This window comes from Pholis gunnellus (assembly GCF_910591455.1).
Source record: "Pholis gunnellus genome assembly, chromosome: 22".
In the NCBI taxonomy this organism is placed as follows: Eukaryota; Metazoa; Chordata; class Actinopteri; order Perciformes; family Pholidae; genus Pholis; species Pholis gunnellus.
The window spans coordinates 12,015,477-12,037,781 of NC_136549.1; the positions used below are offsets into that span (position 1 = coordinate 12,015,477).

General features: G+C 44.5%; 3 protein-coding genes across 4 annotated transcripts in view; 1 reads left to right on the top strand and 2 right to left on the bottom strand.

Moving 5' to 3' along the window:
- Window positions 1–4,030, bottom strand: part of LOC306713863 (protein O-mannosyl-transferase TMTC2-like) — a gene marked incomplete at both ends in the record, with an annotated part of 45,220 nt that extends 41,190 nt beyond the window's left edge. The window contains one exon of the mRNA XM_079183702.1: window positions 3,948–4,030. Within this exon, the coding sequence (XP_079039828.1) occupies window positions 3,948–4,030 (83 nt within the window). The remainder of the gene's footprint in view (window positions 1–3,947) is intronic.
- Window positions 4,031–10,247: 6,217 nt separating this feature from the next.
- Window positions 10,248–19,434, bottom strand: mettl25 (methyltransferase like 25). The gene is made up of 12 exons (XM_079184101.1): window positions 19,199–19,434; window positions 18,818–19,006; window positions 18,572–18,678; window positions 17,878–18,459; window positions 17,401–17,551; window positions 15,450–15,544; window positions 15,257–15,286; window positions 14,646–14,719; window positions 13,489–13,582; window positions 13,211–13,285; window positions 12,724–12,795; window positions 10,248–10,689 (listed from the first exon to the last, which is right to left on the bottom strand). Exons 1-12 carry the CDS (start codon window positions 19,413–19,415, stop codon window positions 10,603–10,605), a joined length of 1,773 nt encoding a protein of 590 aa, XP_079040227.1. The 5' UTR covers window positions 19,416–19,434; the 3' UTR covers window positions 10,248–10,602.
- ccdc59 (coiled-coil domain containing 59) lies at window positions 19,358–21,761 on the top strand. 2 transcript variants are annotated; one of them, XM_079184100.1, is made up of 5 exons: window positions 19,358–19,452; window positions 19,761–19,919; window positions 20,244–20,640; window positions 20,852–20,960; window positions 21,081–21,761. In XM_079184100.1, the coding sequence occupies exons 2-5, from the start codon at window positions 19,772–19,774 to the stop codon at window positions 21,246–21,248; spliced, it is 822 nt and encodes a 273-aa protein (XP_079040226.1). In that variant the 5' UTR covers window positions 19,358–19,452; window positions 19,761–19,771; the 3' UTR covers window positions 21,249–21,761. The 2 variants fall into 2 exon arrangements, with proteins under 2 accessions (XP_079040226.1, XP_079040225.1); XM_079184099.1 differs by lacking the exon at window positions 19,358–19,452 and having other exon boundaries at window positions 19,701–19,919.
- The last annotated feature ends 544 nt before the right edge of the window (window positions 21,762–22,305 follow it).

Sequence of the window (22,305 nt, forward strand, 5' to 3'; positions counted from 1 at the left end):
CGTGGATATTGAGTAATTAGGACGTGATTTAATGACTTTTTCAAAGATCAATATTATTACAACACTGTTCACAGTACAATACATCTAATGGCAGCCTACAATAAATCTAGCCAGCAGCCAATAGAAAAGAAACAACAGAAACACTATAATGAAAACTGAATGTACTGCTTCTCTTATCTCAGTTGACTCAAGCACATGGACATTCCTGACACAACAATGCTTATTAACTGAGCACACGTCCACATATGGTGCTACATATACATTCATACATGGGAGAAGTGGCAGTTGAAGGACAAAAAAGAAGGAAGGAGTTCTGTCATATTTTTGTTTTATTCTCTTTGGAAGGTTTCACTGAGATATTTTCCATATTTAAAGGTGGTCCAGGGGGTTAAACAATGTGCACGCCATTAACATACGTATTGGCAAATCATTAGCACTTCAGCTCAAGGCAATAAGGTTTGAAACTGAGATGAAAGGACGATTCTTAAAGACGATCCCATATTGATGCATTTATCGGTTAACCTCAGAAACCAGAATAGAAAAGTAACAGATGTTGCAACCGACCAACTCCGGGATCGTCTGTCTTCTTTGTGGCGCTTCTGTCAAGTCCCTACTCTGCGTCACCTCCGTGTCATATGTGTGGCATATTTACTTGTTTAAAACCCTGCGTGGGACGAGCATTTCCTCTTTGAATGGTGAGGGTGTTTCATATAGAGAATGAAACCGAAATTATAACGGGGAATGTGCCAGTCAGGGAAATCCAAACTCCTTCGAACCCGGCTCCTTGCCCAGAGATTATTTTGCTCTTTGAAAAACAAAAAGGTTTCCTCTTTAATCCCCCGAGGGACCGCGATGCATTTCTTACAGAGGGGGCCTGTGACGTGATTGGGGTCACAGACCTTTTGGGATACTGAATGCTGAAAGCCACTTAGGATGCATTTCATTTCACAATGTCGCCTCTGTTATCTATTGTCCTTGCTTCACTTTCTCTGTCTACGGAATAATACCCAAGTCTTCCTGGTAAAGACATCCATTACTGGGTCGATTTGTCAAAAAGGTGTTATTAAAAAAAAACGTATCATTGAAATGTCGGCATCGTGCGGAGCCTCGTTTGTTAACCTGTCAAAAGCCCCGATGATGAGTATTCAAAGGAGATCCCAGAGGTTACGGTAAATATATTTTCCAATCTAAGTCCACAACTTTTAAGCAATCAATCTAACAAGCCTGGACATACATGAACACATCATCACTGTGAATAGCTTGTTTAAAACAAACCCTAAAGACGAGAAACTGTAAACCAGAAGATCATGTCTTTCCCAAATCCAAAAAGTCCTCTCCCAGCTCCCGTAAAACTTAGCCATCTCACACGCAGAGGCTTTTCATTGGGAATACTAGGAGCGCTCGGCTGCGGCCCGAGCAGTGCCCAGGAAAAACACTTGCCGTGATTGAAAAAGCAGAGCCGGGCCAGATCATCCCCACAAGTCGGGACTGCCTTGAACTATCTGCTCCGCCATCTCGTCTACAACGTCGAGAACAGCATGTGACATGTGACAATAATTTGATTACAGGGTGAAAGGTCAGATAAGACTGTCTCAGCTCGTAACAAGGCACCTTAAAAAGACAAACGTAGAGGAACAAATTTGTCTACAACAGAGACAATCTTTTTAGACAACTCCGGGTCAGAATTATAAGTGCAACGTTCCACTACCTACATTTTTCTCTCGCCTTAACCTTTCGCTCATAACTCTTCTCTAATCCCTGAGGGAAGAGACCGGGAGCGCGCGACTCCTGACCCCGAGACAGGACGGCGTTTGATGAACGACCAGGGAAGGTCAGACCTCTGATTGGTATTCAACCTCCTCCATCTGAGATCGGCGAACCAAAACGCCAGAGTGTGTCTCCGAGAGCGTAAATTACCACGGTGACTTTGATGGATGCACAGCATTGGCGGATACCGAACTCTCACTGAGGGGATGGAGTGCGAGAGCGTAGGCTGAAGCAGCGGGCAGGGCAGGGCCGCGGGGGCGATCTGTCACCAGAGGGGCTTTTTGACAACCTGGCGGTGTCACGGTCCCATGTACAGACAAGGCTGATGGATGAAGAAACCTCCCGCCGGGCGCTTTAGAGGGATACTTGGCGAGGTGCGACAGCATTCTGAGCTCATTTCTACCACCACCCCATGTCTCTCCACTACTGTCTCCTCCTCCTTCATCACACACACTCTGTCTTATAACACACACAGGGGTCACCGATGGTGCTGAAAAGTAAAGAGGGGGGATCTTTTGACCTTTCAGGGGTGTCTGGAGATGCTTACCAGACAGCAACCACTGACGGAGCTGTGGACGAATAAGGGAGGCACCCTGTGCGCTGTTCATTCTTTTAATCCACAGAGTAATCTGCCACATACCTTGCATATCAGTAGTTCATCTTGTGGTTTAACGCTTGATAAGGGAAGACTAATTAATGTGAGTTTGGACAGAACCGTTGCAGGAGCCAAAACCACTCATGCCCATAAACAGTGTTTCAGAGTCAATGAAGAACTACCTGTCCATGTTTGTCTTTTCTAAAAGGGGGACCAGCTGTGGTGCTGAACTTTTACATGAAGGGCGATTACTCGCAAGCACAGATGCATGGCAAGCGCACTCGCCTAGCAAAAAAATGTAACGGCATATTTTTCTTTTTTTGTGGCTTGGAAAACGGTTCAGTCATAATTCACAGAGTAGTCTGTATCAGTGGGTCGTTCTTTTTTTGGCTCAGTGACACCTCATCACAGGTTAACCCTGGACATAAATCAAATCTGTAATAAACAATAGTTTGTGTAAGACACGATAGGTTGTAGGACAGGAAAAACAATGTGCAATATTGTAATGATTGTTTAATCATATGCACTGCTTTTCTCTGTTTTATATCATCGTAAAATGAATGGATTTGGACTGTTGGTCGGACAAAAACATATACATGTCAATTTAGACACAAATGGATGGACCTTTTTACTGTTTTCTGAAATATTATAGATCAGCAGTTTAGTTGAGGATGAAAATAATTGTGTGTTTTTGTCTTTTATCATCACCTCCTCAGATTTGTCTTGGGAGTCTTTAGAGGCTCTCGACATCCAGGTTTGTAACCACCGGTCTATATGAACGTTACTGATGTATGTTCACATGCAAAGATATGACTAACTAAACTGTATTATGTATAAGAGAAGTATAAAAGTTTTTCTCAGTGAAAGTTTCTCATCACCCTTTCCTTTACCTCTACATCACTCTCCATTAATAAGGCAGCACAGGTTTTCCCAGAATGCCCCTCCACAGCACGATAGTGTTGACATGTTTATTCAGCTGTTTGCGAAAAATGAAACTCCCGGTTCAAATTAGCTGCAATTCCCCGGGGAGCCGGGCGTAGTTACAACCGGCACCAGCGCTTCATCAACACAAAGAAGAGCATCGGAAGCACTTCAGTGTGCGAGCAGCAGGCGATGGGACCGAGTTCTGCTGCCAGTCCACAACGTGTTGAACTTTTTTTTTTGCTGTATTACTGTGGACATGTGCAGTGCGCTCTCTTTATAAAGCATATTTAAATATATATATATAGACAAATAACGTATATAATGATAATATATCTTACGCAGATAACATTCATGCCAAGACATTTAAGGCAAAACAACGCAATTATAGGAGCACTAAAGCAACATGAACTCAATGAGCAGCGGTCCAAGTTCTATTTTAGTGATATTGGGCTCCAGCACGTCCCCCTTCCTTCGCCCTGTCTTTGTGCCTTTCACTACAGCCGAGGATTAAGCAGTGATTCATTACAGGCTATACCGACAAAAGCACATGCAAACATGCGGGCAGGCGCAACGACCAGCCCCTCCTACGCGGAGGTAACAAGAGGAGATGACAAGTGGAGGAGCGGATGGTGATGATGATGCCGCTGCGCTCCGCGCCTACCTGTCATCGTAGCAGAAATCCGCGTCCAGCGTGTTCAGATAGAGACCCACTGCCACGGCGGTGCACACCAGCTCCGTGATCATCTCTCAAAGCCAAAGTGGGGAGAGAAGCTGGGATAGAAATGACTGGAATCAGGTCTCCCCCCCACCCCACACCTCCTCCTCCCACCCTCCTTCTCTCAAGTCTCTTGTGTTATTGTGCTCTCAATTCAGCTGCTCGGCAGCACAGCGCTCCAGACCGCATTTCTCCACCCCCCGCCCGTGACATGCAAAGTGTGTCAAAGTTAGCCATATTCCCTGTGACCCATGGTGTTGGGAGACGGGTCGGGGTTGCTGTGGGGTGACGCTATAGCCGGGTTCGGCTCGGAGCTGTGCGCATTTCTTCGCTGCGGTGTCCTCGGTGTGCGCATCTCTCCGCCTTGGCAGTGGAGAGAGCGGAGCGGGGAGACGCATGTGGTTTTCTGGGAAGGCTGAGCATGCGCAATGGGAGCTGCGCTGGAGGGGGGGGAACAAAAAAAGGTGGTGCCTGAATTAAGTGATTGTGTTTTTGTGCATTACTGGTGGACTAGAATAATGATCAACCGTGTACAGGGAGTCACGAATGGAAATCCATATCAGAAGTCCAACGTTGTATGTGTATTTAATTTAGTGTCACTCAATAGATAATGTTACCTTTAGGGTTTATTTTATATAACAAAAATACATTGGCATGAACAAAAGAGCCACTTTATACTAACCTTGACTTTCATTTTTAAATTGTTATCATTTGCTCATTTTAAAATAAAATAAAAACACTTAATCACAAATTTAAAGTAACAAAGCCTAAACCTGAATCACTATCACAACTGAGATAATCTAAAATGATATTCATCATGATAATGTCCAAAATATATAGATTATAACAGTAAACGTGTAGAAAACATAACCTAATTAATCCCATATATAGGACCCCTATCTTGACCTCTGCTTGTAAAATGAAGATTACATTATTATTATATATTATAGGAAACACTTTTAATGCCCTGCTAAACAGCTGAGATGGGGCTGCTGCCATATTTATCACATTATCTCATTCTAACCCCCAAATAGAAAATATTGATTCATTTGCTATACAGCAACCCCCCCAGCGTCCCCATGGAGAGGCTAAACTGGGATAGCGGGTGTGATCGATGAACTGTTGTACCTCACCCTATGGTGAGAACGCATCTGGGCGTCAGTTTGGAAGCGTGCAGCCCGGTCCCGCTGACTACCAGCTGGACCGACGCCTGGCCCTCAGTCGGGGCTCCGAGCAAAGAAATCCAGTGGAGAGCGGCGGAGGGAGGAAAACAGATGGCTGGAGGGGGGGCTTGTTAGAGCGCAAGGGCATCGGCCGGTGATGGGTGAGACAGTGACGGGGCGTGAGCAGTCATTTGTAACAGGGGCACCCAGAGACCCTCATGCTGAAAAAGACTTGACCTTGACCTCATGGATCCTGTTGGACAGGCCTCTTTGTTTTTGTACCTGAGACTTATGCTGTTCTGTAGCATTCATCAGCGTCCAGCTGTAACGAATGAGAGCTCTTTGTTTTGGGTTGTTGGAAGACACTCAGTCCTTTTTGTCAGACCTTATGATACAGCCTTCTCCTTCGTCGGTTTAGTCAGATTAGCTGGAGTTGTACACCAACATTGTCACAACATGAACCCAAACAAACCCACAGGCAAACACAGAGTCAAGATGCACGACTCATGCCCCGTGGGGGACAAAGGGGTGCTGCGTCTTGCAGTCGGCACAAGTGATTAAGGGATTAGCTAAGGAAACGAGGGAAACATGCTCCTGTAGAGTAAACAGACCCAGGGCAAAACAAACACATTTACATGAGAAGAAGTGTTTACTTCGTCTGACTGGATACCTGCGACCTCCTCACCTTGGAATATATTGCCTGCTCTCTTTGGGTGTAAACAGGCAAGAGTCCTGAATAAAACATCCCTTTTTTGGGGGTTTCAGATGACGAAGTCTGAGGGGGCAGAGCTGAGGGCTCTGCTAAATCATTGTATTTACATTTATTGATGAATGTATTTTTCTTCTTTCTCTTTCTGTTTTTCATGCTAAGCTAAGCTAATAGGCTGCTGGCTGCAGCTTCGAATTGAACGCACACACGAGTGGTATGAAACTGCATCTCTTGTCATGAAAGCATATACTTCCCAAAATGTCAAATTATTTTCCCCTTAAGCATTGTGAAGCATCGTGCAATGGTTATACAGGAATGCATAAAGTCGTGGTTTTTTTTGTGATACAAGATAACATGCACAGGCAATTTAAGAGACAAAACTGATCAACAGGATAGTCTCGAAGAACAAACTGTATTTCCATCAACCCCGTTATTAAGAGGTTTCCTCTCCCCTTTGAGCTATTCAGAGCCAGTAATGGTCATTTTCCTGTGCTATTTACTCCGGAAAAAACTGCTCCTTCACCCCAGCAGATAAACATCACACAGGAAACAGATAATCACAGCTGGGGCCACAGACTGGGCCGGGGCCCTGCCCTAACAGAAATAGCGCTTCCATGGTATTAATATCAGCATTGACCATTGACCTAAAATCAGGAGACATCACCGCACCAAATCAAATCCACCCTGAGTCAGCTCCAGAAATATAACTGTGTGGAATAAGAGGGGTGGGCTTGATGATTGTTTGGGTTTGGCGCTGAATTAAGAAGGATACTCAGTTGTATTGTAAGTTTATTGTCCCACCACATCGATGATGGACTATAAAACAGCATGAATCTCAGTTAAGAGGATCAGTGGATTGCATTGTTTCAGAAAAGATAGCCTGTGAAAATGAAATAAAACAAAGAAATAAAACACCATATAAACATAAAATGCAGCATCTGATATGCTATTTTATATGTGTGCAATGCATTTGATGTATTTGGAGACTGAAGCTGCAGCAGAGGGGGAATAAAAGAGGAGGGATGCTAAACCTGACTGGTTAAATTAGAGGCTTTCCTATTGATACTACGCTTCCTGAGTTCAGTGATACTGTAAAACAAATCCAATGTATACAACTTAAAGCCTTTTCTTAACTCAGGAAACCATTGAAACCCTTTAATAAAGGACAGTACAAACACTGAGTTTACTCTACATGACAGGAAAATCGGTGTGGCGCTCCACTTCAGTTTCTTTCTGTCACATCCACTAAACATTGCAGCTTGTGCAAACATTATGTAGATTCCACAGGGAATGTACTTTACAGTATGTACTGTAATCTCAGTAGCCCCTAAATCACAGCTCACTGAAGATATCTACAGATTCTGGATTTACATTCTTCAAACATTAAACATTAAATACAATCAAAGCCAGTTGTAATCACGTAAATCATATGAAGAGAGGGGGAAATGAAGTGTTGCATTTGTTTTGTAGGTTGAAGCCGTGGAACAGGAGTTCTACTTTCTACGAGCCACACTTAACAGTCTTTCTAGTTTTCTCTGACTGCTTTCTCTGACTTGCCAGATGTTTTAGATTGATCTAATTTGATATTTATCTGGATAGCATGAGGCAAGATTAATGGAAAATATGAATCAGAGGGACAAATATTGTCATCGGATTATATGTGTGTTTCCTGAGGCTCTGAGTCAAACGTTTGACACGCCTGTTTACGCGTCCACAGACACAACCCTGACAGGTGTGAAATGCAATTTTTTTGTAAATGTAGCTCTCCAGATATTAAATCTGTAGTGACTGGAGGTGGTAACAGCAGATTTGAATCTATAATGAGTCATGTGTGCCCAGCTCGACATCCAGCCAAATCCCCTCTTTCTCACAAGCAGGGCATCTGGCAGAGAAGTGTGGTCAGTTTGTGACTGAAGGGGGCATGTTGACGGCAGCCAGGGCTACATCCTGGCAACTCCTCTCTCTGATGGCTCTCTGCCCAGGCACAGAAAAACAAAAATCCCAGTTTGTGGATGGGGTCAGTTAAAACACAACAACATCAGATGGAAGACATTAGGTGGAGAGTGGCTGTACAAGTGACGGTGGTTGGGGTGTGCTTGAGATGCTGTTACAGAGCTTTGAACGGCGTTTTTCATCGTCACCATTCAAACCTCTCACTTTACTGTAGCAGGGTCTGACAGCCTGCCCGCTCAGTCCTGGTTCTAGTTCTCCCGGGGCCTCCCTTCCCTCCAGCGGGCCCACACAAATACGGCCTGGGTCTCCAGCATTAAGATGAGTTCAAAGTTCCTTGCAGTAGCTTTATGAGCCAGAATAAAGGTTATTCTTTCAATCCAAATCACAACATCCGCCAGCTGAGAACTTGTCGCCGTGATTGGATGATGTTTAAAAGCATGCAAAGTGCAAACGTAGGTCCCTTTCTGTTCATGAAGAAGGAGGAAACCCTGGGATGATTTTTCACATCAAAGAGGGGAGCAGGAACTTGAGTCATATCCAAACACCACCGTGAGAAACGGTGATCACAGCAAAGGGCCGGAGTGTTTGACGCACTCCCCTCACTTCCCCTCCACTTCCTCTCATTCCGGACTAGCAATGAAAATTCATCTGAGGTGGGATTGCCTTGCACGATCCTCCCTCTCATCACATCCTGTGACCCTGTTTTCCTTCCTTAAGTGCAAACTGTGTTTTACCTTCTGCGTTGCCTTGATAACTTTTGAGGATTTTTAACACGTTTCCATGTTTGTTTGTGCGTATTGGAAGCAGGCCTTTTTTCTCATAACATTTTTTCTTGTCTTCTATGTGGGCACATGAAAGAGGACGATGCCAGGGTGTGTTTATACACACATATATGTGGGCAAACATGCGTGCAAGCATCAAGGACGGGGCAGGTCGACAGGACATGACTCACTCAGCCACAACAAAAACCCGGCAACATTTGTATCCCAAAAACAAACCCTGCTCACGTCTTGAAGTGCTTGCATTCGAGTCAGTCTGGTTTGGCCGCTGCAGCAGGCTGTCAGCGTGAAACTCGGTGCCGCATCCAAACATGGTCCAGACTCAGCGGAGAGCCTCGCCATCTGTCTTGAAAAAAAAAAAATAAAGCTCTGGGACGCGGTGTCACCACGGCAGCGCTGACAGAACCTACGGACGGCCTACAGATGTGCAGGCTGCTGCAGCTGCAGTGACAAATAATAGAAGCAGTGGAAGGTGTGATGTGAGGAAGTGCTTTGCACGAGCACTGCACAGTGGGACCATTGTTTCAGGCTATTTTCGTCTCCGTAATTTAAAATAAAAAAGGATGTTCCTACGGAGCTTTAATCAACACTGTTCACATGCACAGCGGCTGTGAACATTGCTGACTCAGCGGTGGATAGTGAGAGAGACACACGGGGCATAATATGACTGAATAAAGGTTCATTAGGAAAGAGTGTCAGACACACCTACAGACCTGTGAGATGAACTCAAGTACTCCTTCATTGATGACACTTCTTATGTTCCAAATGTGTTTCCACCATTTAAGTTTACTTACTATTTCATCCATCTATCAAATACTTCAATACTATATTTCAACACTACATACAACCATATCTTGTTACTTTTAGACATTACGTTTGGCTACAATATTCCAACAACATATCTTTTACTTTAGCGAGGACGTTTTCTATTTCAGCCATTTGGCTTCGTTTTAACTTCTCCACTTGCTAACTATTTTTTTCATGTAGTCTTAATTGCAAAGCAAGGTGTTGAAGTGTTATAGCTGACTCAATAAGTGTTTATTTTCTTAATAAAAACACAATTTATATGTCAAGTTGATGTTTCTAAATGACCCTGGCTACTGCAGAAGCAGCCCTGGTTGGTAACACTGACCTAAGTTTACAGTCTCAAATGACACACAGAGGTGAGCTGTATCTGTGTGTCACAGTATCTGTAAGCAAATTATAAGAACTTGTCTCTTGTGGTATTTCAAATCGTATTTCTAAACTTGTAAATTAGGTGAATGACAATCCCACAGAATGATGTTTTTGGTGCCCTCAAGGCTCCATTTCCTTCTCTACCTTGTGCCTGCTTTCTATCAGCTTTAGCGTAACTGCCACGACCATAAGTCATGTCTGTACACGAGACTATAACATTTGTTATCAAACATGTAAGGAGAGAATGATTTATTAAATGAGCGAGCACAAAGCAAAACAGAAGTAAAACGGGGTCAAGGGCGCCCCTTGCCCCGTCTATCGTTTCCCCTACTTCCTCTGGTTTGGGAGCCTAGAAATGGGGTTTCCAGACCTGTCAACAGAGGGGATCTGAGCCTTCCTAAATCCCACAATGCCCCCGGCTCCCTGAACGGTCCTTAAAAACAAGTGTTTTCTTAAGACTCACGAAAAACAAAGACAAAAGGCTGAGACGGACACAATCCAATCAAACAGGACTGACAGTTTTTCCAGGTGTTTTGACCATGTGTTTTTATGAGTCAAGGACTAAAAGCTAAAAAGAGATTTATTTTTCAGTAAAGCATATAAAACACAACAAGATGTGGCTGAAAGTGATACAGCGACAGCATAAATAAATTGCCAAATGTAGATTAAATCATACATGTAATCAAAACGAGCAGGAGAGAAAACAAACACAACACAATCGCTCAAGTTTGCTGATGCAATCATGTCTAATCATGACCTCTCAAGCAGCGTTTTTGTAATCACGTGCATATGTATGTTAATCAACGTGAAATTCTGTCTTCCTAACTCTTCAGTCCGACGACAGCGTAACATCTCGGAGACAGCAGGGGATCAAAGAGCTGCACCAGTGCAGTGAACGATAAATCCTCCTGTAGAACACAAGGAAACACAACAGAACTGAATAAAAAACACATGGATATAAAAATCTAGATTCTCCTCCCAGTTTGGCTTTGTGACCCCCCCCCCCCCCCCCCTGGCATCCTCTGCTGTGTGATGTTCTCCGTACTAAAGAGGTCTCTATTGAATCCCCAGAGAAGAAACATCTGTACAAATATTGTGTCAGGTGGACCCCTGTTCATGGGTAAAACACGTTTGCCTTTCCTTGGTGGCTACCTGTGCAGTAATAGGTCATTTTGGAAAAGAAACAGGACTAAGTCATCAGCCACACTAGCTGCTTTTGAAGGCTTAGTTTTGCTGCATCCATTAAATGACGGCAGAATGGAAAGAATGCTAAAACCTCCCATTGATCTTCTAATTGAATTAGTCTTCACGTTAAATGCTATTTTGATCTAACCGCAAAAAGCTGCAACTGGTTTTCTCATTAAAAAAAAAAAAAAGGTAGAATGTTTACCATGTTACCAATCTTGGTTTTTAGCAAGTTAGCATGCTAACATTTGAGTTAGCATTAATGATGATGGCGCTATATGGAAAGAAGGGTATCACCAAAGTGAGTTATATGATTCATCCTCTGGGAACCACGAATGTCTGCGCAGTGGCACATCTATCCAATAGCTGTCGAGACATTTCACTCTAAAAGCACAAATGTCAACTTCATGGTGGTGCGAAATGAAAAGTCAGGGGATCCCGAAAGTCCGTAAGATTCATCCTCTGGGGACAATGAATGGCAATCCGTCAAATGGTTGTTGAGATATTTCTGGACCACGGTGGTGGACCAACAGACACACCAACATCCCATCGCGAGAAACGGCACAAACAACACTATTTTCATTGATTGTTTGAGGAATAAATATATTTTTCGTTGCTGACACGCACGATCACCAACGCATATTTCACCCTACACGCTTTGTTCCTTTGACCTTGCAGCAGACATGGCGTCACAGTGAACACATTGCTTAACAAGTGCATCATCGTTTGACTATCAACACTCTATGGAAACCTACACAAATCTACAGTATGTTTCTGAGGAATAATCCCAACTCATGCTGCAGCACGCTTATCATCACATGGATCATATTCACATCCATTCATCACCTCCTCTTTTTCCCTCCTCTGCTCCTCCTCCGGGGACATCGCTCAAAGCTGACCAAGCGCTCTCGACGCGATATAGTTTGATTACAGGACCCTGTTGAGGAAGTCCATCGGACACACAGCCACGCATGCAATCACGACTGAAGATTATATCATGTTGTGTTTGGCTGCAGGAGCATGAAACGTCAAATTGCGGGCTGGCTTTAATTTAGTCGACACCTATATTATTGTCAAGAGATCTCGGCTGAGATTTCTGCGTCTTTGCTTTCATCATACGGGAAGCAAATTTAAAATCCCAATCAACGAACTGTACGAGGAGATTATAAAAGAGGAGTCCAGCTGGGAAGGGAGGAAGAGTGATCCCTGTGTGTCACACGGCTGCTCGTGAAATTAAGTTATGACCGCAGTTTTTTGTTTCTAGTTTGTTCAATTTCTATTTGGTTTCAAGGAGGTTTTGAGACATGTATTTATGAAATACATCAAACTATTCAGTGATTTATTTTAGAGATAGAGATGAGAGTATCTTTGGGTTTTGAAACCAGCAATTTGAAACATCAGCACGGCCTCTGGGAGCTTATGACATTTTATAAACCAAACAATGTATCTACTAATTTAGAAAATATACTGTAGATTCCCTTACACATAATAAAGTAAAACATTTAAAGTATTTTTAAGCCAGTTTAAAATCTTTTTCTCTACCTGCTCTATAAGCTTTTTCTAATATATAATCATGAACTAACCACTACAGCTGGCGGACCATAGAAACAAATTCAGTCGGCGCTCTATTTCTACATCTAATCTCTATGCTTTGTGTCTATTCAGTATGACCTCATATCGTGGGAGCGGAGCCACGCCTCCAAAATGAATTCAGATCCTTTTTTGCGATGAGCGCGTCCCGACTGAAATGACTTTACCTGCTCTTTCAGGTAGCAGAGGCGATCCAGCAGAATCAGACCTTCAATACAGGGAGCCAGGGTCACCTTCAACTGCACAAAGACGACGACATGAGATGATTTTAAATATATATATTTGTTTATTTCATATCAGTGCTTGATGCAAAGTTGCTTGTAGGTTATCCCTTTCCAGCTACTCCCAATACTGACTCTATATACTAAAACCCACCATGACCAGTGTCTTCCTTAGCTGGTGGGCGATCCCCAAAAAAACCATTCTACTGCTTTGTGTCATGACAGAAAATTGGTATGTTGGTTGACACTTCAATTAGTGGTCTTGGCTGCAACCAGAGGCTGCTTTTCTTCCCATTCTGTGCAACCATTCCCAGCAGACTACGGTGATCTCACTTAATGGTCTGCAATTTATTGCCATGAAACATCTCATTTAACAGGAATGAAAAATGTTTTTTTCTCGTGCTCGGCTAAATCATTACCGAGGAGGACTCACCATATTGAAGGCATGCATCTCGCCCATTCGCGGCCTGTACGTGTCGTGGTAATCCTGGACGTCACCGTCAGAGAGCTGACGAGAAGGAGAGCACCAATGCGTGAGAGTCCGGACTTTAATGAATGAAAGTGAAAGTGAATATGTGAGGGCATACATCCTGGTCCCTAAACACCAACGAGGAAACATGTTCCCCTCTAATTCTGCCAAAACAAAAGACTGCCACAGTCGGTTTCCGGGAGGCCTTGTTTAGAAGACGACTGTGATATTCTGGCCCTCACCTTCGATTCGTCCAGTTCCAGCCTGCGCAGAGCTCGACGAACGTAGTCCACGAAGGATTTAGCCTTGGAGTAGACGTTCCCAACTCGCTTCTCACTGCAGAGCAAAACACAAAATACAGGTCTGAACGTCTCGTTCCTGCCCGGTGACACAAACAACATCAGAATCAAACAGTTAAGACACTTCTAAAAAGGACTAGACTGTGATGAATAGGTGCTGCTTACAGAGACGTAATGGTTATTCAATCCTGACCTGATGTTAGTCATTAAAGAGAAGGTCACGGAGCGGGGCGGGGGGGGGGGGGGGGGGGGGGGGGGTCAATGCTTGTGGTCTTTAAAGGTTTGTTAAGAGCTAATGGAAATCTGCAGAGTTCACTTCTTATAGCTCAGTTTATCTAATTAGAGGAGAGCAATGGTGGTAATCTACTCAGGATCTGGGCCTCATTAGGGATGCAAAATAACAGCAAATGACCGTTTATGGGACAAACGAGCAGGTTTTGACCTGTGAACGCCAGTAAAACATTAGGAACTGAACCAAACTGCAGTCTATTCTGCCTTTCTTCATGTTCCTCAGGCAACTATGTGAGCAGAAAAGATCCATTTATACAAATAAAGAAACAAATCCAGCTTTTTTCTTTTTTGTCTTTATCCAATAATGTGTTTATTTTTCTGATTCATTATCTATAAACTCTAATGAACGTAGCCGCTGACTGCAAAAAAGTGAGAGAATTGAACCAAACTCGTGTCTTTTATGTTATTTCGTGACTGTTTTCGTGCACATATTAAGCTAGAGCCCAAGATGACGTCTACAAAAACTTTGTTTTGTCCAACTTTAAAGTCCAAGACACCCAAAGATAATCTATTTAGAATAATACAAACACATCTGAGAAACTGGAGCTCAGCAATTGTTTGTCATTTTTTGCTCGAAATTAATCAATCAATCGATGATGCAAATATCTGCTCTGCTGCTTTGCTCGTTCTTAACCTAAATAAACCGAACTAAAATGCTTTCGACTGCCACTGAGATGAAGTGAGGAGCCCTCGTGTGTTCCTGTGTGTTGACACTGTGAAATAACACCCAGAAAACATTTAAGTGCTGCACACTTGCAGTCATTTTCTCCCATTAAAGTGATGCCAGATGCGAAACCGCTGGATGATACCTCTTAAAGCTGCTGTAGTGATCCCTCAGAATAACGTGCAGGACGGCTCGGTAAAACAGAGACTCCATCTGAATCTGCAGGACACATCAAAGATTCAACATGATGCAGTTTGCTGTACGTCTTAAAGAGGTGGCTTCTCCCGCGTGCGTTTCGCTCAGCGAGTGTACGGAACAGTTGATGAGTATTTCTGACACTTTCCAAGCCTGACGCAAGACTAGCAAGCAATCAGCCTGGATTCAGACCCTTAGTTCCAACAAGTAATCAATCTCGCCGTGATTGCATTAATATTTATAAACATTCCATATTAATGGACGGGCGGCGGGATCGTGTATCCGGCGCTTTGGCCCGGAGCGCCGAAATAAACACACTGTAGTCGATCACAGACTTTAAAACAAAGCCAGGACTAACGGTCTGATTGTTTGAAGATCTGCGATGAAGATAACGCAGTCTTGAGTGATTGTGAACACCAATGTTTGAAAGAACGTCACAGATTTGTTTTGATGGGTTTTGAAGTAATGACAGTTTGGAGAAAGACATTAAAGTCCCATTCGTGTGCGATGGTGAATATGAATTTATGTGTTCATTACAATTAGCACGCATGCCTTACTTACCCCTTGGCCGTGTGAAACTCTCTCCAGTGCCTGTTTTTTGTGGAAAAAAATGGAAGAGCGTTAAAACTATTCTGGGGGGAAAACTGAGCTTCAGCTGTAGTCGTGAGGTAAAGAACTGCTTCATCAACATACACTCGTACAGTAAATTTAAAAAAGGGCCGTTAACAAGATTCGCGCTGTCGCACAAACTCACCAAACAAGCAGACATCCTGGCGTTTCTGCCGCAGAACCAGGACCGGTCGCGGAGGTGCTGGCTCAGAGGGAAACCACACATGCCGCGCGAGCACTCTGCGAGGGAACACACACAGATAACAACCGATGGATCCCTTTTGGTTGATTAAAGGCGGCTTTTCAAACAACGGCAATCAGGCGGTGTGGATTTTAAATATTTGCAAAGGGAAACGTCAAGAGAGCAGCAGGATTTTATTTCTAATTTATAAAGACAAAATAATTCCATCCTCTTCTTTTATGTCTTTGGTTCCATGAATGGAAGAATTAAGATAAAACTCACTGCGCCTTCATATTGAAGCCTTAAAGAGGCCTGTATTTGCTGTTGTGAGACGAGCAATAAGTGCCACACGTTTTTTTAACCGTAGCAGAGCTTAACACACACACACACACACACACACTAGGAGGGTACTGAATGGGTACTTGACAGCCTGCCATCCTTTGCATGTCATCTCTAAAAAGGTCAGTGACTGAGGCCAAGGCGCGGTGAATCCAGAGGGATGCAGTCTAAAGAAGCAGCAGTAACAACATGTGCAGCTGCGGCAGGGCCGGGCTCGCGCTAACGTGTTAGCCCCCCCCCCCCCCCCCCCCCCCCCCCCCCCCCCGCACAGACACGTGGCTTGCTGACACGGGCCCTCTGAAGGCAATCGAAGTGGACAAGCCTTTCCTCCGACCTGAAGGGTAGATTGCAGTACATACACAGATCTGTTTATAGTAGCTAGCCTCATGTTGGCCACAGAGTTCGCATCTGAAGTGGCCTACGTGCAAATATTTTCGGATGCGCTTGTGGTGCCATCGTACATTTGCAAATATTCCGTGAGGAGACACGCTGGCTCCAGAGCTTTAGACGCCAGAACGTACTTAACTTGTTGTGAGTAAACAGCACGGCAGACATTGGACTCCGGATTCCACATAAGGTTCTAACCGTGGACGAGGCAATTAAGTAATCGCTTCATCATTCCCAAATCAGCATGATCACGTAAATTAAGCTATAATAAAGCTTTTCAGATCTTTAGCTCTGTTTTAGTGTGAGGTAGGCCAACACAGGGGCTGGCCTGCATCCCAGACTGCACTGTAAGGCCAACAGGGGAGAGAACGTGCGTGCGTGTGTGTGATCTTTAAGAGATCAAGCTGGAGTTCGAGAAACAAGCGTGGAAAGAAGTGTTTTCAATGAGCCGTCGTGGTAAGATTTTTCCGCTCGCTCTTGGCTGATGGCACGACGGGCCCCCCCGATGACGCGAGGGCCGCAGGTCACGCCGTTAACGGGAGATGACGCGACACGGTATCGACTGTAGCGAGGGCTCGTTCTTACAGTGACTCACTGCACGAGGACGCACGTAGACGACTTCATACCTCGTAAACCGAGCAGTGAAGGAGTGTGAAAAGAGGACGGCGTCAGTCTATTATCCTGAAGTCCAGGCTAACTGAATAACAGTGAAGTCCTACTAAACCAAGAGCATGCAACACGCTAGACGTGGAATCAATCACAATTTCAGCAGCCTTAAAACTGGCTCTCCTAAATCCCTAAATCCACTCGGACGGCTCAAACGGCGCGTTTCGGAAGCTCAAACAGAAGCAGGCGGCTTGGCTGAGCCTCCAGACTCTCAGCGGAACATTTGACTTGTTTACTGTAAAATACGACTTTAAGTGTTTATGTGGCTTCGCGTGGGAAGGTAATATTTCCTTTCGCATTGGGTCAGAGTGATGAAGTGAACGCTGCTGGTGTCCTAAGGTTCGAGTTATGGGATGTGTGCGAGTGAAGAAGATGGAAACCATATGTTCCTTTTTAAAAAAAACTGTCACAGCTTTTCTAACACACAAACACACTTATCTGTCCCTGGCTGTGACCTGCATCTCTGTGTGTCACTGCCAGTGTGTGTGGGTGTGTGTGTGTGTGTGTGTGAGCGTTTGGTTACCCTGTCCGGCGGCGGGGTCAAACTCCTCAGACAGCAGGTGATAGCAGCAGCCCACGCTGCAGACTGCGGCCAGCTCCGGTTTCGCCGCAAACATCCTCAGGGTGCTGGGAGCCAAGTCGCCGCACGTGTGCAGGCCGACCATGACCGCGTCCTGGAATTTCGGAGAAAGCGTGCAGAGAGAGAGAGAGAGAGGAGAGAACAGAACGGGGGGGGGGGGGGGGGGGGGGAGAGATCGATGGTAAAATGTATTGATGGTGACTGAGCTTGCAGATTTGACACTGCAAAATAAAACATCCCACATTTGCTCCAGTGATGCGAACTCCAGCTGCTGTGGCACGACTCGTAACTTCAGAAGCTGCTGTGAGATTCGAGCTTCGCTGCTACACTGTGCGGTCGGCCTCCTATCGGCACCCAAAACACACAGTAGATCTATTTCCAACGTTTACTTTTCTTTTTTAAAGCTTCGGATCTGCTCACCTCCAGCTCGTTGATGAGCTCTCGGAGCTCCGTTTCAGCGGTAACGTAAGAAGTGAGGGGTGAAAACATGACGCTGGCGCCGGCGCTTCTGTTCTGAGCTTTCCTCTCCAGGTTCTCCCTCTTCCTCCTCTCCCTCTCCTCGGCGCTCAGTTGGCTGGAGGGAACTGTGGGGGATGTAGGCTGTATCACCGACAGGGCGCTGAGGAAGAGCTCCTCTGTGTCTGGGTTCGACTCTGAATACCTTTCCACTGCAGGGTTGACGTCTGATAGGTCGATTAACACCTCCTCCTGCTCCTGCTGAGACACAGTTCCTACCCCATCGCCATACACGACATCGTCGTCTCCATCTAGTCCGGGCTTTACGTCCACTAACTCCTCCTGAGGTGAAAGTGTGGCCTCTCCCTGTGCCATCGCTGCCTTGTTGCGTTTCTGGTACGCCCTGGAGAACATTTTCAGCTTCCGGTTCCTCTCCTGGGCCCCGTGGGTGTTGGTGCTGGAGGAGTCGATGCCGTAGACCCGGAGGCCGTATTGCAGAGACAGAAAGGAGCTCAGGTAGCCCTTCCCCGAGCCGACATCTATCACCTGGACGGGAGAGAAAGGAACCAAATCAGGTTGCTGGGATAAAGGTTCTATCAAATCTCTCCTAAACAGAGCCTTTACGGTTTTCATTACAAGTTTAAAAAGGTCACTCGACCTGTTTGACTCCGCAGCGCTGGGCCAGACAGGCCACCACCTCAGACATGGACTTGACCTCGTGAGATTTCTTCGAGTTCATAAACTCGTCCGTCACCAGCTCAGCATCTGGGTTAGACAGAACAAAAGTCATATTTGCCTGCAATGTACCTTTACGGGAAATAAAACACACACAGCAGGACATTCCTTGACTGGTTTCCTACCCTCAGCATGGAACAATGTGCTCAGACAGTCCACTCTTTCCTACCTATAGCTGCTACTGGAGCACCAGACTCGGGCCTGCTCCCTCTGAGGACCTGCAGTAGCTCATCCCTGCTCATGCAGACTCCAAGGCCAGGGAGAGAGTGGGCCTTGGCTGCCTGCAACAGTTCTCGGGTGTCAACCAGCCGGTTTGTATCATCGCAAAACCCAAATGTGGTCCCGGTTCGCTCTGATTCTGGAAAAAGACACAGGAATAACAGAGACGTTGCACAAAATTGTCTTCATGTTAATAGCTTTTTTTTTTCGTGGAACTTTGAATTTCACTCTGTGTGAATGATGGATACTAAAATTATACACAGTCAAATATAAAGCAAATATATATCGATATGGTATTTTATATGAAAATGTATATTTATACGGTATTTACCATTTGCTCTGTGTTCTGGCTCCCCCTGCTGGTCATTACATGAGCCTACAGTTGACAGGACCTGCTGAGGTGGCACGTCCATGAAGCGGTTCCACGCGTCGTGAGTGTAAAACTCCACAGTGTGAGCATTGGCGATGCTCAATGTTACAGACAGAAACCGCTGAACTTCATCTATTCGACGTTGAATTTCTGTGAGGCTGTTTGAAGCGGATAACATATTAAAAAGCTCTGTAAAGGAGGCCCGAGTGAAGCATGTAAGTAGTCGTCCACTGCTGATGTACACCTAGACATAAGCAGTCGAAAAGACTGTTCGATGATTTTACAATGTGTATTTTGTAAACAGAATATACAGTACATACATACAAAGGTAGGCATTTAATATGTGCCAAAAATGCTGCATCAGATTTGCCTCAGCAATGTCAATAAATTGTCTCAAAGTTGGAGGCTCCGTAATCGATTACTTATGCCTGCCGTAAACGCGTCATCACACCGCGACTGTGAGGAGACGGCACGCGACCCGAACCCGCATGATTGTGGTAAACATTTGACTTTTCCTGGCAAGTTCTAACTCAAATGGCGCCGACGGATCAACAAAGGAAGAATAATAAGTTTACCGCGAAAGATGGCAACTGGAGGAAGTCAAACAATAACCACCAGGGTGTCAAGCAGAAGAGGAAATGGGTCCCGGAGCAGAAAGTATATGAAGGCAGTGTTAAGGAAGGTAAGTGAGGGAACAGCCGTTTGATACATGATGGGAGTTAGTGGATAAGTCACCCAGCTGCATTTAAAGAGAACGACAGCCAACAATGGGGAACAGCATATCATATATATATATATATAATTTTGTATCTACTCTACTGCGAATTATCTGAATTTAAACTGTCATTTCTACGTGACACACTTTGATCTTAGCTAAAATCGTATTTGACCAAATATATCATGTCTTTCAATAAATCCGGCATTTAAAGGTTCACCAAGCAAACCTGTATTTAAATATATAGTCGACTTAATTTCCAATGGTGTGCCTTTTGTCTTCTGTCCTCAGGTCAGGGTTTTGCTTTAAAGAGGAAAGAAAAGGTCAAACACGAGTACAACAAGCTGCTGCGGAAGGAGAGGAGGAAACACCCAGACTCCAAAGCTCTGTACAAGGAGGCCTACCCTGAACACCTCAAGCATCTGTACGTGGCCGAGGCCAAGAAACTGAAGAACGAAGCCTGGACCAATAGACTGAACAGGAGTAAACTGAGAATGAAATGGCAGGAGAAGGAAGAGGAGAGGGGTGAGAATGAGGCTGCTGCTGATGCTGCTGATGCTGTTGATGCTGCTGCTGCTGCTGCTGCTGATGCTGAGGAGGAGCCCGATCCAGAGGTTACTGTTGGGTCTGAGCGGACAGATTCTGGCACTGAGAATCCTGAAACAAGTGCAGCCGCAGAGAAAGACGGGTGAGAGAATGTCTTGACTCTCATCTCCAAAACATACGCCTGAATTTGTGAGATTCAGAGTGACTGTATAAAGACATAGAGAAGTTAAATCACGACCTAAACCTGTGATGAAGGGAACAGTTTAATTGGAAAACATGAACATTTCTTGAATTAGAGTGTTGTTTTATTCTTCTACACAGAGTAATACTGTATGAATTATATTCTCTTCCAGCCTTCCAATGAGCAACCGCATGAGGAAAAAGGTGCTGAAGAAGACGTCCTACCAGAAGACAAAAGAGGAATTTGAGTCAATCACAGAAAAACGAAAAAAGAAGAAAGAGGTGAAATATTTACTTTTTTTTAATTATTATTTATTCGTTAACGTTTACAATACGACTCCAAATGAATTGCAGTCTGACCGGTTTCTTTTTCTTTTGAATGCGTGTCCTGTGTAATCCCAGGAGTATCTTCAAAGCAGCCAGCAGAGAAAAGAAGCCATTCACAAGTACAAAGAGAAAAAGTTGGAGACGTTTCAGATGCTGAGCAGAAAGACCAAGAAAGGACAGCCCAATCTGAACCTCCAAATGGACTATTTGCTTCAGAAGATCAGCCAAGGAGCCGGGAAATGACTCCCAAAGTCAGAGCTGGTACTGAAGAATTAAGAGAGTGGACCTTTACTTTTATTCGACTCTGGTATTGAATCACTCTGTTGCAAATGACAACCGGAGGACAATCAGGATTGTGCTTTTCATACACATTAAATGCTGTTATTTTTTCAGTATTTTGCCCCTGAAAGACAAATGAAATGGCTCATTTTAAAGTCAGACCACAAGATGGCGTTGTAAGACACGGAGAGATGGGAAAACATGCTCATGTGAGACTTTTATTAACCTCCAAACGTTTTAGCTTCCTGTTAAGCGCTGTTCATTTCAAATGGTCGACACATCCCACTTGCGGCTTATTACCATAAAATTATTAATCATTACATAAGCTGTCATTTAGCAACCGTAAACCAGTTTAGAGTTTATTCACCCATAACCATTTACAAATCCTTGAAGTAAACATTTTAATCTGTAATATTCTGATTTCACTTCGGTAATGCCGAGCTGTAAACAGCCACTGTAATTAATAAAACCTCTGTAAATAACATTTAAGATGCCGGTCTGTTCTTAAGCCTGCTGTCACCAGGCCATGTATAAACCCTGTTGCACACATGTCGTCCGCTTAAAGCCAGCTCACCCAGCAACCTCCTCCCTCGGTGGGGGGAAGCAGTGTGCGGACGCAGGCTGAAAAGCCTCCGGCCGCTTCCTCATGACATCACATGGTTGCAGAATGACTTCTCTTGACATTCATCTGTGAGGCAAGACTTCCTAAACACGGCGCGCGCTCACTGCTCTGTTGATGCTGAGAGGAGAAGAAAGGCTTCAGTTGCTCGCGCTTGTCGTTTTGTAAACGGTAAGAGCTTTCCTTCTGTTTCTGGTTTATTTAAAGATGCCGTTTGTAGTTGACGAGAAAGTATGTTAAAGCTGTGGATCTGGTTAAAGTAGGAAGGTTTGGAGCAGAGAGAATTTGCCACAAGTTTTGTGTTTGTTTTAAAGAAAGGCCCAACACTGTTTGTGTCCTTCATACTTCATATTTAGAAGAGTTTTTGGTAGTAATGTTATTCTACAGAGGCTAACATACTTA

Excerpts from the sequence above, each read along its gene's own strand:
- ccdc59 (XM_079184100.1), top strand. The coding sequence starts at position 19,772 with ATGGCGCCGACGGATCAACAAAGGAAGAATAATAAGTTTACCGCGAAA. Across the intron at positions 19,920-20,243 it reads TGAAGGCAGTGTTAAGGAAG|GTCAGGGTTTTGCTTTAAAG; the intron begins GTAAGTGAGGGA and ends TTCTGTCCTCAG. Across the intron at positions 20,961-21,080 it reads AACGAAAAAAGAAGAAAGAG|GAGTATCTTCAAAGCAGCCA; the intron begins GTGAAATATTTA and ends GTGTAATCCCAG.
- mettl25 (XM_079184101.1), bottom strand. The coding sequence starts at position 19,415 with ATGTTATCCGCTTCAAACAGCCTCACAGAAATTCAACGTCGAATAGAT. Across the intron at positions 19,007-19,198 it reads GCCAGAACACAGAGCAAATG|AATCAGAGCGAACCGGGACC; the intron begins GTAAATACCGTA and ends GTCTTTTTCCAG. Across the intron at positions 15,545-17,400 it reads TGACCCCGCCGCCGGACAGG|AGTGCTCGCGCGGCATGTGT; the intron begins GTAACCAAACGC and ends GTTCCCTCGCAG.